The sequence below is a fragment of the Gouania willdenowi genome, chromosome 16 (genome assembly GCF_900634775.1).
Source record: "Gouania willdenowi chromosome 16, fGouWil2.1, whole genome shotgun sequence".
In the NCBI taxonomy this organism is placed as follows: Eukaryota; Metazoa; Chordata; class Actinopteri; order Blenniiformes; family Gobiesocidae; genus Gouania; species Gouania willdenowi.
This window is the reverse complement of record NC_041059.1, coordinates 2932921-2952017: the sequence shown is the minus strand read 5'-3', so window position 1 is coordinate 2952017 and position 19097 is coordinate 2932921. Positions and strand designations below refer to the sequence as shown.

The 19097-nt window shown below is 36.8% G+C and overlaps 2 protein-coding genes across 2 annotated transcripts; both read left to right on the top strand.

Annotated features, from left to right (window-relative positions):
* The first annotated feature begins 2077 nt into the window (after window positions 1-2077).
* On the top strand, window positions 2078-10652 carry cmtm7 (CKLF-like MARVEL transmembrane domain containing 7). Its single transcript, XM_028470382.1, has 5 exons — window positions 2078-2255; window positions 4551-4727; window positions 8444-8542; window positions 9185-9263; window positions 10123-10652. Exons 1-5 carry the CDS (start codon window positions 2148-2150, stop codon window positions 10134-10136), a joined length of 477 nt encoding a protein of 158 aa, XP_028326183.1. The 5' UTR covers window positions 2078-2147; the 3' UTR covers window positions 10137-10652.
* Window positions 10653-15086: 4434 nt separating this feature from the next.
* On the top strand, window positions 15087-18103 carry rpp25l (ribonuclease P/MRP 25 subunit-like). Its single transcript, XM_028471266.1, has 2 exons — window positions 15087-15284; window positions 16976-18103. The coding sequence occupies exon 2, from the start codon at window positions 16976-16978 to the stop codon at window positions 17561-17563; it is 588 nt and encodes a 195-aa protein (XP_028327067.1). The 5' UTR covers window positions 15087-15284; the 3' UTR covers window positions 17564-18103.
* The last annotated feature ends 994 nt before the right edge of the window (window positions 18104-19097 follow it).

Genomic DNA, 19097 nt, shown 5'->3' with positions numbered 1-19097 from the left:
TAATCACAAATAAAATGGATTAAAAGTGACCAAAAATGGTGGAAAAGGAGGTAAAATTGGATTTTAAAAAGCACAGAAATTGGTTAGAAGTTGTAAATTAGAGTGGACAAAAAAGACAGAAAAAGTGGTAACAATGGTTCAAAGTGTCAATATTAGAACAATTAGTTTAAACTGGCAAATAATGGGCATGACAAACTGCAAATGTGGTTAAAATGGCAAAAAATTATCATGAATTATGGTGAAAAGAGGTTAAAAGTGACAATAATGGGTCAACATGTGACATTAGGTGGAAAAGTCCTGAAAAGGGTTTAAAAGTGCTGAAAATGTCTTGAAAGTGGAAAAAATGTGCAGAAAAAGCATTGAAATGTAGAAGTGTCAGAAATGGGAGAAATGTAGCAAAAAATACATTAAAAGGAGCAAAAATATGGCCAGAAAAAGTGATAAAAATAGGTTAAAATATGGTAAGGCATCTGGTGAACCCTCTCTAAGTGTCTCGCTGTCCCAAATGGGGCCCCGACCCCATGCTTGACAACACCTGCTCCAAGGGTGAGAGTTGTGTGAGTTGTGTCCTGATCAGGTTAAACACACTTGTAGGCATTCTTAAAACTAAGATTTGAGCACAAATCTTAGTTTTTGTATAAATATTGTTTAGTTTTTAGTTTTATTTTACTCATTTAGTATATTTATTTTTATTATAAATACATTATGTGTGGTGAGGGCGTGTCTTTTTAGGTGTGTGTGTGTGTGTGTGTGTGTGTGTGTGTGTGTGTGTGTGTGTGTGTGTGTGCTGCAGTGTTTCCTACCACTTCCATACACAGCAGAAAGAGTCCACTCGCGTCCCCTTCAAAATAAAAGCCCTGCTGTTGGATCCGTTTATAAATTGTTAAAATATAACGCTTTAAATCTTCCCTGTGTATTTCCAAAATTAAAAAATCAGTTCATAAGACTGACTTCGGGTTAACACTAGTATATATTAAAATAAACATGTTGTACAAACCTTTAAAATAGACAATTATGGTCAAATATTTGCCAAAAACCCACTCACGTCACGTCACGTGTGTATGATACAAAGTAATAACGATGTTATATTTTAAGGTAAAAACTTACTAAAGCGTTTAATTTAATAAATTATATATATAGATTTTAGTAAATTAATTTTGTTATTGGCCTAAAATATATTTAAATTAGCTTTTTCTTTTTGTCTTATTTCTCTATATTTATTGTTGCATTAATGGTACAATTTACTGTTTGGTGAGAAAGTGTTTTAATATCTTCACTTTTAAAACTAATAACTTTTATCACTTTTTCTTGCCATATTTTTGCTCCTTTTAATGTATTTTTGCTACATTTCTCCCATTTCTGACACTTCTACATCACATTTAAATCCCTTTTCTACACATTTTTTCCACTTTCAAGACATGTTCACTACTTTTCCACCTTATGTCACACATGTTGACCCATTATTGTCACTTTTAACCTCTTTTCATCATATTTCATGCTTATTTTGCCAATGTAACCACATTCACCATTTGTCATGCCCATTATTTGCCAGTTTAAACTAATTGTTCCAATATTCACACTTTGAACCCTTTTTACTAGTTTTTCTGTCTATTTTTATCCACTCTAATTTGCAACTTTTAACCATTGTCTGTGGTTTTTAAAATCCCATTTCACTGCCTTTACCACCATTTTTGGTCACTTTTAACCCATTTTATTTCTGATTAAAACAAGGATTTACATCTTTAAGATGACTATATATAGTATGGAGTCTATGTTTGTTGTTGCGTTAACAGTATAATTTACTGTTGTGTGATAAAGTATTTTCATATCTTCACCTATTTTTAAATATATTTATGAATAATAAATAAATATTTTTTATCGACAAAACTATTTAGATTTTATTCCATCAAAACTTTATAGAACATGAATTAAATTAGACTGACGCTAAAGTATGTTTTCGTCTTAAAAATGACCAATAAATCGTATTTTCGTCCACGCTTTGTGAATAGGTGCAGGGTGTGTTCGGCTCTTAATGTGAAGGCAGCCGCGGTGGGCGGTGCTTACAGAGCCGCAGACGGGCGGTAACGGTCCCGGGACTCGGACTGTGAACTTCCACAGCCTCTCCGCCTTGTTTACCGCAAACAACGATGTCTCATTCGGTCACAACAGCAACAACAACGACGAGCCCGGGGGGAGAGGGCCTGAACCTGGGCTACACACGGACCATCCCCGGGGTGCTCAAGCTCGGACAGACGGTGAGACTTCACCCGCTCACAGCGTCCGATTCACGGGTACACTGCGGGGCTGCGGCCCCTTCACTACCGGGAGACTCACCTCACATTACCGGGACATTGTCCGGACAAAAAGGGGGAAGAAAAAAAAATTCACAGAATAATATTGAAATCTGACATGAATGAAACACACACAGGTGCAGATGCAAACACTGTCATCTTCCTTTGGTGGAGTTTACAGGTTCTCCCTTTGCCCACGTGGGTTCTTTCCAGATAATCAACAACAGCTCATCTACAAATCTGCATTTTCTCTGTAATTCAATGTTTCATCTAATTCCATAATTTCATCTACATTGTTTTTTTTGTATTATTCTGTTTTATATTGTATTGCACTGTTTTTCTTTTCTTTTATTTGTTATTATTATGTTTTTATTGTAAAGTGTCCATGGGGGTATTTCATCAAAGTGCTCTCAGGAGAGCCAGAGGGGTATTTGATCAAACCCAGCTCAGGGTTAAGTCCAGGTTTAACATTAACCTGATGGTCCGGCTCAGTTAACCCAGTTTCATCAAAGAGAAAACACCTTGGTTACCATAGTAACACAGTTTGTGGGTCAAACCTGCTCCTGAGCAGCAGACTCACTCTCATTTAGTGATTATTTAAAACATTCAACAAAGATCTACAAAAGCAAAAAAGACTTTTTTTTATACTTTTAAATACCGCTTTAATACGGCATTTTAAAGAAAATTAAACAGAATGTCATGTAAATGTTTAAATATGATTTTAAATCAATACAAATGACAATAGAATCATTGCCTTATTTGTACTTTTTAATGAGATGATCACAGTCTCCCTGTGTTTAAACCATCAGTAATAATAGATACTTTATTCATAACCAGAAGGGGAAATTCAAGTGCCCAGTAGCATACAGTGTGTCATACATTCCACACACATACTCATAAATACATAAATAATTAAAAAGTTACTAAAAATAGATCGTAAAAAAAGTGTACATTAGCAGGACCCATTATACCATCTAATGGCAGCCAGAATAAAAGACCTCCTGAACCTGTCAGTGACTGCTGTTACTGAGGATAATAATATGTCTGTATAAGGATACGTGCGTATCCATCGCCTCCGTTTACTGCACGTTATAAATGTCCATTCATTGAGGATCCACAGATTAATAATGAGAAAGCTCTGAATACAGTGCACGTTCTTCACGGTCTTAATTGTAATGAATGAATAAAATCACATATTCTAAACCTCTCTGTAAATCCTAAGAAACTTCAGAAACTAAAACTGTAGCTAACCCACATTCACAGCACACACACCTCGCCATTATGTTCAAAGAAGGAAAAGTTGCAAACTCGGCCATTTTCCACTGCTGTGAATACTGCAAATAGACGGTGCCATTACAGATAACCAGCCATTTCACAGTCGAGAAATCCATCCAATGAGCACTTAGTGCTCGTGCGTAAAATGGCTGGTCCCTCCTTTACCCAGCTCTGATTGGCCAGGGCTAAAGCCACTCCCATAGTGTTTGATATAACCAACTTCTGCAGGCTCAGAGCTTTGCAACGCCGTGTCAGTCATTCTCATCGGTCAGAGCATTGCTGAATAAAAGCCATGCGTAACACCACCAAATAGTGGAATGGAAAATAGCATTACGCATGGCACAGCAGAAACCAGGATAAAAATGGATGTGAGTTTATTTAAAACCAAATTGCAAGACCTAGTGGTCAAACATAAGACTAATAATGATTGGAATCAATTTGACTGACATATAGCTACACACTTATTCCCAAACTTTTTGAAAACTTTGGCACAGTTGTGGCAAAGTGGGCTTCAGCCTGAACTTTTTTGTACAAAAACATGTTTCTTTGGTTTATTGTTTATTATTATCACCATAGTTGCTGTAGTTGATGCCTATACAGTATTTCAATTATTTCTGCCTTTATAGCTTTCAATAATGAGAATTGGCTATATGTTTGATGTAAATCTCTAGATTTTTTGGGCGGACTACAGATTTCTGTATTGAAAACATGATTTATTGTCACTCAGTTTCATATATTTCCAAAATTTCACATCATCTGTAACCACTAAGGGTCCTACTTCAATATGAAGAAAAACTAGCTGTGTAGAAGCTTAGAAAAAGTCTCTGCTTTAAGAACTAAGAGAAGATGTGAGCTTCTATCTGCGTTCATAATATGATACTTTATTTTGTGTCTTTACACTAAGATGTGAACATCAGGATATGATACTTGTGTGTGTTTTCCTTGCTGTAATATTTGAGTTGTTGTGACCCACATGTTGTGTAGCTGGCGCTGCTGGTGGCCCTCCTGTGCGTCTCCTGTGTGCGTGGGTGGCCCAGCTGGGCGGCGTTCCAGTTCTTCCAGGTGGTGGTGCTGTGGTTCCTGGTGGCATTCCTGGTTTTTCTGCTGATGCACGTGTGCAGAGTGCAGAGGAAGATGCCCTGTATCAACTGGCCCCTCACGGTGCGTGTGCGTGCGTGTGTGTTTGTGTGCGTGTGTGTGGCTGTTTCATATTTCTTCAGAATGCATTAGTGTTGGCTTTTCGCTGTGTGTTTTTATGTGTTATTGTGTGTGTGGTGTGTTTTTGTGTGTATCTGTACGTTCGTTCTTCTGAGTGGTTTTTACTCTCATCTAAACTAATAAAAGCAAAACTTCAATTCATAAAACCAAGATTGTTTAATTGAGGCATTTGCATGTTCTCTAAAGTAGGGGTTCTCAATTATGGGGTCACTATACAATGGGAGGGGCTCACCTTTACGAAACTAAGAATATTTTCTGAATAATTTGAGCCCATTTTTTTTGCTTATTTTTCATCCTTTTTCTGTAACTACACCAAACTCACCATATTTTAACCTATTTTCATCACTTTTTCTTGTCATATCTTTGCTCCTTTTAATGTATTTTTGCTACATTTCTCCCATTTCTGACACTTCTACATCACATTTTAATGTCTTTTCTGCACATTTTTCCACTTTCTAGACATGTTCATCACTTATAAACCCTTTCTATCACTTTTACACCTAATGTCACATATATTGACCCATTATTGTCACTTTTAACCTCTTTATTTCACCGTATTTTATGCTTATTTTTGCCAATTTAACCACAGTCACCACTATTAATACCCATTATTTGCCAGTTTAAACCAATTGTTCCAATATTGACACTTTGAACCCTTTTTACCACTTTTTCTGTCTGTTTTTGTCCACTCTAATATCCATCTTTTAACCAATTTCTGTGGTTTTTAAAATTCTATTTCACCATCTTTTCCACCATTTTTGGCCACTTTTATTTCATATTAAAACAAGGATTTCCATCTTTAAGATGACTATAATAATAATGAACTTCCTGGATAACAGTGGATATTATTCAGATGAATAAATAAATGTGGTTATCACAGATTCATGTTCATGTCTGTGTTCAACCACCTTCGGCTACAGTGGGGGTCCCGGCTCTCTGGAACCTTTATTTTGGGTGTTGTGGGTTGAACAGGTTGAGAACCACTGATCTAAAAGGTTCAGGATTAACATCTAAAGGTTTGGTTTTATTTCTCAGAGCTGCATTATTAACGATTTAATGTCAAAGTCTGAATATTTTGATACGTAGGTATGTGTGACTTCCTGTTTGTCATCACACTGCAGCACATCATCAGTTTGACACTCGGGGTTGTGACCACACACCACACTCCTGTGAGGTTCAGGGAAGGTGGCGGAGCTTCACGTGAAAATGGTATTTCTAAAAACCGCACACTGGAACACAGCGTCACGTCTCCCCACGAACGTGTGATAATAAATGTTTTCCGTCTCACAGTGTGGAAATTTAAGCGGGTGATTATTATACAATGACACAACTTCTATATTAAGTTAGATGTGGGCGAACGGTGTCACAAAAACATGCAAAACAACATAAAAAATATGCAGAATGACTTAAAAATATACAAAAATGACAGAAAAACACACAAAACGACAACAAATAACACACAAAACCAAACCCTTTGTTCTTCCCTGTTTCATATTTAAAAGCATGCCAATAATTATTATAGAAAACAAGATAAAACAACTTAAAGATTTCTCCCTCATACTTTCCTAAACAATTTCTTTATTTTACTTTAGTTTGCAACAACCGTGTTTAAACTGTCCTTAATGTAAATACCAATTGTTGGAGGAATGTGATTAAATCCTTCTTTTTTAGAGCTAAAAGTCCTTGAATGTTTCCTCTGATGTTGTTTTAGGCGTGTGTGCAGGCGCCGCGGTTTAAAAGCTTCCTGTCTGTGTAAAAACAGCAGGAAATAAACACTAATGTGTCAAAGATCAGCGATTTAACGGACGACTGTTGTCAGATTTTCCATATTTTTCTGCTCGGTGATGTCACAGACTGTCCAGAAGGAAGATGAAATCATTTATTCATCTTTGTTTTGTCCAGTGAAAGGTTAAAGTTTAAAGTTTTTCAGTCTAAAAAAAATTCAGATTTTTACCAATTATTCCTTAGTTATTCAATAGTCACACTGTACATTTTTAGTTTGATGTGATGAATAATTTTTGAGATATGGACAATTTAGTGAGGGGGGGGGGGGGGTACAGTGTGAATGTTGAACAGTCACTGAACAATTGGTAAAAATTCAGAATTGTTTGAGACCAAAGTGCGTGGGACCAGGGCCGACCAGGACATTCGGTGTGTGTGTGTGTGTGTGTGTGTGTGTGTGTGTGTGTGTGTGTGTGTGTGTGTGTGTGTGTGTGTGTGTGTGTGTGTGTGTGTGTGTGTGTGTGTGTGTGTGTGTGTGTGTGTGTGTGTGTGTGTGTGTGTGTGTGTGTGTGTGTGTGTGTGTGTGTGTGTGTGTTCTCTGGTGTTTTTGAGGTTGGTTTGATGTGTTTCTGTGAGGCTTGTTGTGACTCTCAGTGTGTTTCTGGTTTCCTGTTGGTTTGAGTCTCTCATCAGTAGCTCTGCTGATATTTTCAACACTTTTCACTTCCTCCGTCTGTTTTCAGCCTCTACAGTTTGATTTTTGACTTTTGTTTAATTTTGTTCTTCCACAAATCATTTCTTTTTATTAGCATCTATAAGGGGGAATAAAGGGGAGAGATTTTTGCTTCAACATATGTGACATTAAGTGGAAAATGTCTTGAAAGTGGAAAAAAATGTGCAGAAAAGGCTTTGAAATGTGATGTATAAGTGTCAGAAATGGGAGTAATGTAGCAAAAATACATTCAAATGAGCAAAAAAAGACTTGTCTAGTTTCTTGAAGGCATCTGGCGACCCCCTCCCAGTGTCTCGTGACCCCAAATCATGTCCTGACCCCAATGTTGAGACCCCTGCTCTAACATGTGAGTGAGTTACGTTGCAGCAGCAGTTAAACACATTCTTCCTATTGCAGCTCATTCTACTGTTGGAGCAGAGATTAGAGGTTCTCCAACCTTTAGGAAGAACTGGTTTTCAGAATCTCACAAATTAAAAAAACAAAATATATATATATATATTGTTATTATTAACACATATTGTCATGATGTTCTTGCCCTTCGTTACAGATATATGAAGAATAGATCTGTCCCTGTCAAAGTGAAGTGACTAAATGTACAACTAGAACCTAATCACCCGTTGGGTCACATTTGACCTGCAGCTGTGCCGAGGCCGTTTCATATTTTCTTACGAACGCTGACATTTTATCACTTTTTCAAATGTGTGTGTATTTGTTGAAACATCTCCTGTTTCTGAGTGTTCTATGGGTTCTATGTGTTCTATGTGTTCTATGTGTTCTATGTGTTCTATGTGTTCTATGGGTTCTATGTGTTCTATGTGTTCTATGGGTTCTATGTGTTCTATGGGTTCTATGTGTTGGTTCTATGTGTTCTATGGGTTCTATGTGTTCTATGTGTTCTATGGGTTCTATGTGTTTTATGGGTTCTATGGGATCTATGGGTTCTATGTGTTCTATGGGTTCTATGTGTTCTATGGGTTCTATGTGTTCTATGGGTTCTATGTGTTGGTTCTATGTGTTCTATGGGTTCTATGTGTTCTATGTGTTCTATGGGTTCTATGTGTTCTATGTGTTCTATGTGTTTTATGGGTTCTATGGGATCTATGGGTTCTATGTGTTCTATGTGTTCTATGGGTTCTATTAGTTCTATGGGTTCTATGGGTTCTATGTGTTCTATGGGTTCTATGTGTTCTATGTGTTCCATCAGGAGTTCTTCCACTACTCCGTGGGCAGCGTCCTCCTCTTCATCGGGTCCGTGGTCGGTGCGGTGAAGTGTGGGGGGGTGTCAGCGCTGGTGGTGGGTTCGGTACGTAAACACAGATGGAATCCATGACATGTTCTCATTTATCTGATGGGTTTACAGGTTCTCATCTCTCGTTTTCCTCTTTTATTTCCTCATCTATTTACTGTAGCTCTAACGAGCCCCATAATAAACTATCGCCTCTTTTCTCATCATATCTCATCTTATCTTTTATGATCTCACCTTACCCTATCTAATCTTTTATCATCTCATCTTGTCAAATATGAACTCATCTCATCTTGTAATATCATTTTATCTCATTTATTCTTTTCTCATCTCATCTTGTCTTATTTTATCTTATTTCATCCTAATCCATATAACTTCATCTACTTTTATCATATCTCATCTAATTTTACTCTATTTCGTCTCATCTCACCCTCACTCATGTATTTCTCATAACTCATCTCCACCTGTCTTATCTTATATATTTCATCTCATCCTATTTAAACTCATTTGATCTCATTTTATTTCAATTCTATTTTCTCATTTTACCTCATCTTTTCTTGTGATATATAAACTATTTCATCAGAATTATCATACTTCATCTCATCTCGTTTTGTTGTTTTATATTATCTCATGTTTTTAATCTAATGTAATCCAATGATATGAGATTTTATCTGGATATTGTTCTGTTTGTCTGTGTTTTAGGTTTTTGGCTTCATCGCGACCTTCCTGATGGTTATAAATCTGTGGACGTCGTACAGCGTAGCGTGCGGGACTCAGCCCGGTACGTCACTCTCTATGGCCTCCCACTGTTCCATTACCAAACTTGAGAATCTGATCGCTTTCTGTTTCTGTTTGTGTTGAAATTCTTTTGTTATTTTTCAAAAAAAATGGCAAAAATGACAACCTGTATCTGGAGTTGTTGACATGTTTGTTCTTTTTACTAATTAAATTGAAAGTAATAATTCAGGAAAAACAGAAGACTGACCTTGACCTTAAATGTGACCTTGAGCAAAGGTCAATGTCACACATTGAAAGGGAGTGTTGTTCAATGGTACCAGTCTGAGCTCTGGATCTCAATGTGTGGCCAAGTTATAGGAAAAAAGTGTGTTTTTTGTGACGTCATGAACTTTGACCCCTACTGATCTTTTTACTGGTTGGTCGTACAGCTTTGGTCCTGTTAAATAAAATAATCCACTTGAAATGAGCTTTTCATGAATGTAAGCATCAAACTTATATGATAAATATTCATACAAATATGGAAATGTTTGTTTTTTGACACAACCTTGACCTTGACTTTGACCTTAACATTTTGGCTACGTGTCATTAGTGCTGCATTAATAGTCTAGGAGGAGTTCTAGGATAAAGGAGTTGCGTAAGAAAAATAATAATAAGCACAACTTCTACGAGAACCATGTATTTGTTTATTTTTAATTGACATACAAATATTAAGTAGAATAGGAAAAATCTGACCAACTAATTATTAGTTACTACACTACAATGCAAAATACCAACAATGGTAATATATTCAATTCGTCTTTTCAAGCGAGGAAAAATAAAACACAAAGATATTTAATTGTATTCTGTTAATCTTTGTGTATTGCAGACGTAAATGTTTTCTTCTTCTTCTTCTTCTTCTTTAGGTGCATCAGTCTAAGCACCACTTGTTCTTCCAACTGAACCTAGGGGCTGACCCCGGTCGTCACGGTAACGTCTCTGTTTTTCAGACACGTCTTCTTCGTCAAAGGTGCTCGATGTCCCTCCCCCCAGTGATGGCTCCTCCCCTTCCTGTAAAACTCACTGCTTCCCCCTGAAGAGCTTTAAAGTTTACACTCCATGGCGCCCCCTGCCTGTAACGTGCCATATCAAACCCCACCTTAGCTTAGCTTAGCTTAGCTTAGCTTAGCTTAGCTTAGCTTAGCTTGAGAGCCCAAACCAATACTCCATTACTACTTCCCTCAATCAAATAATCATTTCATTATTTTGCTGCCTGTAAAAACCAGAAACCTACGAAGCCCCAAAAGTGACAAATATATTTTCTAGAACAGTGGTTTTCAACCTTTCAGGTCGCGACCCCCGAGATAAAAGTCCCAGAGAGCAAAAAAAATAAGCATGAAATGTGGTGAAAAGAGGTTAAAATTGACAATAATGGGTTAACATACTGTATGTGACATTAGGTGGAAAAGTGGTGGAAAGGGTTTAAAGGGGTTAAAATGTCTTGAAAGTGGAAAAAATGTGCAGAAAGTCAGAAATGGGCAGAAGTGTCAGAAATGGGAGTAATGTAGCAAAAATACATTAAAAGAAGCAAAAATATGGCAAGAAAAAGTGATGAAAATAGGTTAAAATATGATGAGTTTGGTGGAGTTGAAGAAAAAGGGTAAAAATAAGCAAAAATTGGTTCAAATTGTAAATATATATATATATATATATATATATATATATATATATATATATATATATATTTCTTGAAGGCATCTGGCGACCTCCTCCCAGTGTATCGCGACCACAAACGGGGTCAAGACCCCAAGGTTGAGAACACCTGTTTCATATGTTGAAGATTTTCACTTCCTGTCTACTGTATTATTCCCACGTTGTGTTATTTACATTTATTTCTTGTTTCTGAAGTTGTTGTTGTTTACACATGTGTTGAATACGCTGAGTCAGTCATCTTCTGTTGTTTCTATGGTTACTTTCACACTTTTATACTGTTGTTGATTCAATACAGATGTTTTTATACTTTTTCTGCTCTTTGTAATTTTCACATGATTACTGCACATTTTTTACATTCTATGGCCAGAGATGGACAACTTTTATCACAGGGGGCGGGGCCACAGACATGTGATTGTATCTGATCTGAGGGTCACATGATCAACGTTCACGTCATCATTAAGAATAACGACCAATCAGAGCATTAACACAGGAAACAACAGAGTTTGTGTGTTTTTGATGTCATTTCCTGTATCTTTTGTTTTTCTGTGTATTGTTAAGCTGTTTTATTATTTTTAAAGTCATTTTGTGTATTTATTTGGAATATTTATTCTGAGTTTTTTTTTTGTTGTTATTTAATTTTTCTGACTTGCTTTTTTTGTCATTTTCTTTTTGTTTTAGTATTTTTTTCCATCATATTGTGAGTCTTTGGAGTCATTTGGGTTTTATTTTTCCTTCCAATTCTTTTGGAGACTTTGGTTTGAGGACCGCAAAAAGACAGACAGAGGGCCACATGTTGCCCCCCGAGCCACCAGTTGCCCATCTCTGTTTGACTTATTAAATTACATGGAATCAAAGAAAAGAACCCATTAATGAATGTATTCTGATACTAATTCATAATGAAAAGTGAAAAATCAAACATCTGTAAAGACCAGCTTTGTTTGACTTATTGATTTATTGACTTATTAGAGTTATTAGAGTCATGTGAGTCAACAGTGCACAGATGGTGCTTGAACAGGAAGTAAGAGTGGATTTCTGTATGCACACAGAAACACAACAACAGTTTGTCTACCTTGTTTACAACGTGCGTTAAAATCACCAAAATAAAAGCGGGAAAGCTTTTATTTTGCTAATGTTCAGGTGGCGTCTTTATTCCAACTGTCGGTCTTTCCTGGAGCTCAAAAACAGCGACTGTTAAAGCACAGCTTCACCAACTGTCAAACACCACAGTTTCTGATTGGTGCAAACAGATTCCAAGGGGCGGAGCCTCCGTTTACAACCAGCGGCCACAGTGAGAACTTTTAATTAAATGTATTAGGTTACATTTTTAAACTCATCGTATATATAAACTAACTTAGGATTTTTAAGAAAAACCTGAGGTTTGATCTAACTTGAGATTGAAACTAGCTTAAGGTCTAAAGGTGCGTTGCGTTCATGGCGACTTCAGTGACTCTGGTGCCTAGATTACTTTTAAAATCAACGTAATCGCGATCTGAGTCGCTGGAAGTCACTCAAAGTGGAACATTTGTAACTTTTCACGTGACTTCACGTGAAACTGTCACGACATGCAACGAGTTTCTCGCTTTGTCACTTCCCCGGTCGTTACATCAATTATGAAGCAAGGAAAAAAGCACAACAATAGCTGCATTTTCATTACCCTTGGAAATGCGCAAAATCTAAAAAGCACAATAACAACTGTTAACGGAAACACTGGAATTTCGAAAAAAATAAAACACTCGTAATAGTTTTTACGCTTTCATGAGGAGGAATTTCAGACGTTTCGATATTGAAATATGTTGCAAAAGCGCGATGGAAACACGTATTCCGCAAATACACGTCACAGAACGTGACGTACCAGGTCACATGACCACTTCTCTCCGAGAAAACATGATGCGGTACGTGTGGACAGAAGAGGAGACCCAAACTTTTCTAGCGTTATACTTACAATTATTAGTGCCAAATTAGACGTGAAACAATAAAGGAATACGGAGTGTTTTAAAAGTAGGTTCTGAGCGTCCGTCTCCCTGCAGCGAATTCTCGCGGGATGAGATTTCACGGGAGTTACGAGGCTCCTGTCCAAAACAAAGTTCCATGGAAACGTGTTCGCAGCGCAATTATACCTTGTCCATATTTAGAAATGTTGCTTTTATTATGTGAAAATCTGTAATGGAATCCCAGCTATAATGTTCAAGCGACTCATCACGGGCGATTTAAGCAACTGTATTTGCTGAAGTTGCGTTCGGTGTGAACGCACTTTACCCTGAATTTCCACTACATCCGAATCTGCTCCAGCACAGCTTTGTTTAAATACTCAGTCCTTCTATTTTTACCAGACGCGGGAACTGTTCTGCAACACAGTTTGGCTTGATCCAAGCACTATCAAAATCTTATTTCACATATAAATATTGCACTTATCCATTGTTGAATCACATATATATATTGCGCGATTAGACATGAATTAGCAGATTACGCTGTAGTTACGCAGCGGAGCAGTTACGGGTTCAGTGGAAATCTGGTGTTAAGGTTTGATCCAACCTGAAGATTAAATTAACTGGAGTTTTTTTTTAATTATCCTGAGGTTTTTATATTGTCTATACCAGGGGTTCTCAACCTTTTCAGCCCACAACCCCCAAAATAAAGGTCCCACAGAGCGGGGACCCCCACTGTAGCTGAAGGTGGTTGAACACAGACATGAACATTGAAGAACAGTCATGTGGAGACAGGACCATCTATAAGGGGGAATAAAGGAGAGATTTTTGGGGTCCATCCATAAAGTCAGTAAAATTATGGTCCATTGTTCTATGAATCTGTGATAACCACATTTATTTATTCATCTGAATAATATCCACTGTTATCCAGGAACGTTTATTATTATTATTATAGTCATCTTAAAGATGGAAATCAATAATCAGAAATATATTTTGTTTAAAGTGACCAAAAATGGTGTAAATTGGTTAAAAATTGTCCATTAGAGTGGCTAAAGATGGACATAAAAAGTAGTAAAAAAAAAAGGTTAAAAGTGTCAACATTAGAACAATTAGTTTAAACTGGCAAATAATGAGCATGACAAATAGTGAATGTGATTAAATAGTCAAAAATAATCATGAAATATGGTGAAAAGAGGTTAAAAGTGACAATAATGGGTCAACATATGTAAAAGTGGTGGAAATGGTTTATAAGTCCTGAATATGTCTGGAAAGTAGAAAAATGTTCAGAAAAGACATTGAAATGTGATTTATAAGTGTCAGAAATGTAGCAACAATACATTAAAAGGAGCAAAAATATGGCAAAAAAAGTGATGAAAATAAGTTAAAAAAAATATGGTGAGTTTGGTGGAGTTGGAGAAAATGGGTAAAAATGGGCTCAAATTGTTCAGAAAATATTCTGAGTTTCTTGAAAACATCTGGCAACGCCCTCCCAGTGTCTCGCTATCCCAAATTGGGTCCTGACCCTAAGGTTGAGAACCCCTGAATACTAAATAATTCTCTAAACTCTTGAGTTTTTCCTTAAGTTTTGTTAAACTCACAGCTGAGTTTGTCTCTCCTTCCAAAGTGCCTTAACACATCATTAACCCTTAGTTCACCCCATCCTCAGACACCACATATTTTCCTCAGACTGAAGGACAGCGAATCAAGTGCAGTGTTGTTTGTCACATGACCTGTGTTGTACGGAAACGTGTTTTATTCGTGCTGTAAATAAAGCCTCATCACAACGTTTCTGTTCGTATTGTGTGAAACAACAAGAGTTATCACAATAACAACTTCATACACGTCAGAACAAAACTCACTAATAAATAAAAACAAACACAATAATGCTTGTAATCAATTTAATTTGATTATTATTTTACACACACAAAACAACAAAAATGCACATTTATCTTAAACTCAACTTAACGCAAACAAATTAAAATAGTGATTAAAAAAAAAGATGATAAAAACTATCGAGTCACAACAGTAGTGTGACAGAAATGTGCAGATAAAATGATTAATTATAAATAAATAATGATTGACAAAAGACACACTCTGCCATAGAATGTTTAATATAATGTAATTTTATATAATGTAATATAATTAATATAATTAATGTAATGTAATATCCTACTCCGCCACCAGGAGTCACTGCAACACAACAAATGTAGCAACGCAACAGTTTACATCAGTGACGTCAGCAGTACGGAAGCCGGAAGTGAGGCCACTGTAAACACGTGTGTCACGGAGCTTAGCCTTTAGCTTAGCTTCATCTGTTTTTTCCGTGAACCACAACATTATGACCACTGCTGTGTTCCTGCACCAGACCAGAGGAGTTATTCAGCTTCTGTCTGACCTATATCTATATTTATATCTATAGATGTGTTTATTAATACAGCTCTAAACTACAGGTACGTTTGTTTTTAACTGATAAAGTCTGTGTTTTTCACCCAATGTTGGATTAAAGTGTTATTTTAATGGTTTCACAAGAAAATTTACTACTTGACGTGTTTAGATGATAAATGTTGGTTTGTATGTCTTTATATTTATATGTAAATATTGTTTTAAATGAAAACAATGTGGATAAATACTCGTAATTAGGATGAACAAAGTAAACATTCAGGTAAATCAGTTTCACTTAGTAATTTTATACATGTTTATAGCATTATATAATTGTATTTATTTATTTTAACGTTTTTGAATTTTTTTTTAAACCAACCTTGTTTCCTTACATTGAAAAAAAAAAAACTATATATATATATATATATATATATATATATGAGGGATGTAACGATTCACTCAACTCCTGATACGATTCTCTCATGATTTATTTTACAAAATGGGACTGTACACAAATAACTGAATAATATTTCTGTATTTTTTTGGGTAAAAAAACTGTACTATTTTTCATTGTCAGAAGAATCCCTTGATAAACTATTCAAAACAATGCAATTTAACTAAAAATAAATCTTGAATGAAATAAATAAAGGAATAATACAAATGAAGAAGAAGCCTATTCATTTAAATTCTGGTTCTATAATAAACAATGCAAAACTGCATAATAGTTCTTTTTCTTTTTAAAAGTGCAACTGAAAATGTATTTTGTCTTAAAAATTGGACTTTAAAAAAAAAAAAAAAAAGTCATTTCACTGTATTTACATCAGATATTTGTTTAGACCAGCAGAGGGCGCTGGTAACCCAGTGGTCAGTTGGCATGCAGCTATTCTAGCAGTGAAGAAGAGATGCTATGCTATCAGACAGAGCTAATAGAAAAACGTGACTTTTACAGATATTCACGTAATATTACAGATATTCTTTCAGTGCTAAAGGGGTAAGGAATCATTTATGAACATGTTTAAGAGTAGAAGGCGGCCAGAAAGAAGGTAGTAGCAGATTCCGCCCGCCGCTTCAGCATTTGGACAAGAGCGCCTTCTGCTGTTTAAAAAAAGTATTTTTCAGAAAATCGATATCAACCGTGATACCTATCGATTTTTAACTGCCTTAGGATTAATCGTTACATCCCTAATATATATATATTTAAATAAAGTCTGTGATCAGACTGACTGAGGGTTTTTTCCTGGTCGATCTTTTTTTTTTTAATTTGTCTGTTATTCTGTATTTGTATAATGTCTGTGTTTCTATATCACCTAAATAGAAAACTCGATAAATCTTCAATCTCGATATATTGCCCAGCGCTAATTTTGCCTGTTCGTACCAAACGTGTTCCTTCTGCTTATTCAGCATTTTAAACAATATTTCATTCATTTTAAAGACTAATTGTATGAACTTTGGACATGAGTTTTCATTTATTGCCACTTTTAATGCAACATGTATAGAACAGAAGATAGAAAATATATCGACACTCTTTGAGTTCAGGACCCATTTGGTCCCATTATAACCACATATTTTGGATTTACTGTTATCCTGACACATAACAGTGGTTTTCCCAAAAATACCTAATAAATCTAAGTGTCTTCCTTCAAAATACTGGTAAAACAGATTTTAGGTGAGATGTTGAGAATCCTGAGCTAGAATGTGGGATCTTGGTGGGAGCGTAGTGTGTGTGTGATCAGTGTGTGTGTGTGTGTGTGTGCATCTGCAGATGGAGAACTACAGCAGAGTTCGTACCGTGGAGCGTCCGTCCGTCTGTCCGTTCCCTGACCTTCCCCCCGACACGCCGCACGTCCGTGTCAAGGACGGCAGCAAGATCCGAAACCTGCTGCCCTTCGCCTTGAGCCGCATGGGGGCAGGGGCGGGGCCAGCTGCGGAGGGGGCGGAGCCGACCCTTCGACAGGTGGTGGTGATGGCGAGCGGTAAGGGCGTGGCCAAAGCGGTGACAGTGGCGGAGCTGCTGAAGCGGCGTCTGAAGGGTCTCCACCAGCTGACGCGGCTTCTCTACGTCACCGTGGACGACGTGTGGGAGCCGCGCTCGCCGGACGCCGGCCTGGAGAGCCTCACCGTCAGCCGCAGCCTCCCCGCCGTCTGGATCCTGCTCTCCGCAGAGCCCCTGGACCCCGACCAGCCCGGCTACCAGGGCCCGGGGGGCGGGGCCAAAGGAGGAGGACGGAGCCAGAGAAAGAAAAGGGCGGAGCCCGAGGAAGGCCGAGGGGGAAGAGGACGGGGACGGCACCCCAAAGGACTGAGGGCGGGGCCAAGGCATCACATGACCTCAGAGCGGGGGGCGCTGTGACCCTAAAGCTTCATCTTCTTTATCGAAAATAATCTTTAATAAGACGAGACACAAAAAAACTTTTCAGTTTAACAGCGGTGAGTGACCCCCATTTCTAACTTATCGTCATGGCAACAGAACTTGTTAATCAGTGTTAATTATTATTTGTGGGATTTGTTTTAAGATGATGGGTGTGCACATGTTGCTCTTTTGTAACAATAAGAAAAAATGTGATTTATTAAAGCTTTATTCTTTTTTTGTTTTTTTCCCAAAGGAAAATTGTCGTCGACTCGTAAATTAATGTGAGCAGAATAAACGCTTCAGTAAATGTGTCATTTCCTGTTTAAACTAACTTCATGCTACATTTTATTCCAGGAGTTCCATACCTTGGGGTCAGGAGACACTGGGCGGGGGGAACTCAGAACATTTTGTGAATAATTTGAGCCAATTTTGCTTATTTTTTACCTTTTTCTGCAACTGCACCATATTTTAACCCATTTTCATCACTTTTTCTTGCAATATTTTTGCTCCTTTTAATGTATTTTTGCTACATTATTCCTATTTCTGACACTTCTACATAACCTTTCCAAAAAATTAGAATATCATGGAAAAGTTGTTTCATTTCCATAATTCCATTCAAAAAGTTAAACTTTCATAGATTATAGATTCAGGGCCCACAATTTAAACAAATTCAAGTATTTATTTGTTTATTTTTACATAATTTGGGTCCAGTTCATAAAACCCATGAAAAGAGGAATTAAGAAAATTAGAATTATGTGAAGAAATCACCATTTACTTCTCAGTTTTTGCAAAAAAAAAAAAAAAAAAGAGGAGGAGAAGGACTGTTGGTCAGTGGTCTATGGGTCTATGGGAAGGAACAGAACTGGATATTTCACACTAGACCTCAAACACCTTTGGTTCTGTTCCTCACACGTTTTCCTTCAAACCCCTGGACCTTGATTCCAGAATAAAAGACACACTTTACTTTCATCAGAAAAGAGGACCATGGACCACTGACCAACAGTCCTTCTTCTTCTCTCTCTTTTTCTGCAAAAACTGAAGTATTCTAATTTTTTTAATTCCTCTTTTCATGGGTTTTATGAGCTGGACCCAAATTATGTAAAGATAAACAAATACTTTAAAATTGTGGGCCCTGAATCTATAATCTATGAAAGTTTAACTTTTTGAATAGATTTATGGAAATTAAACAACTTTTCTATGATTTTCTAATTTTTTGGACAGGATCACATTTTGATCTCTTTTCTGCATATTTTTTGGTTATTTTTTTGCCAATTCAAGGGTTTGTCACGTCCATTATTTACCAGTTTAAACTAATTGTTCCAATATTGACACTTTGAACCATTTTTACAACTTTTAACCAATATCTTTGATTTTAAAATCCCATTTCACCACCTTTTCCACCATTTTTTTGTCACTTTTAACCCATTTTATTTCTGATTAAAACCAGGATTTCCATCTTTAAGATGACTATAATAATAATAAACGCTCCTATAGAACATTTTGATGACTCATCCATCTCGGTGCTGAGTGACTT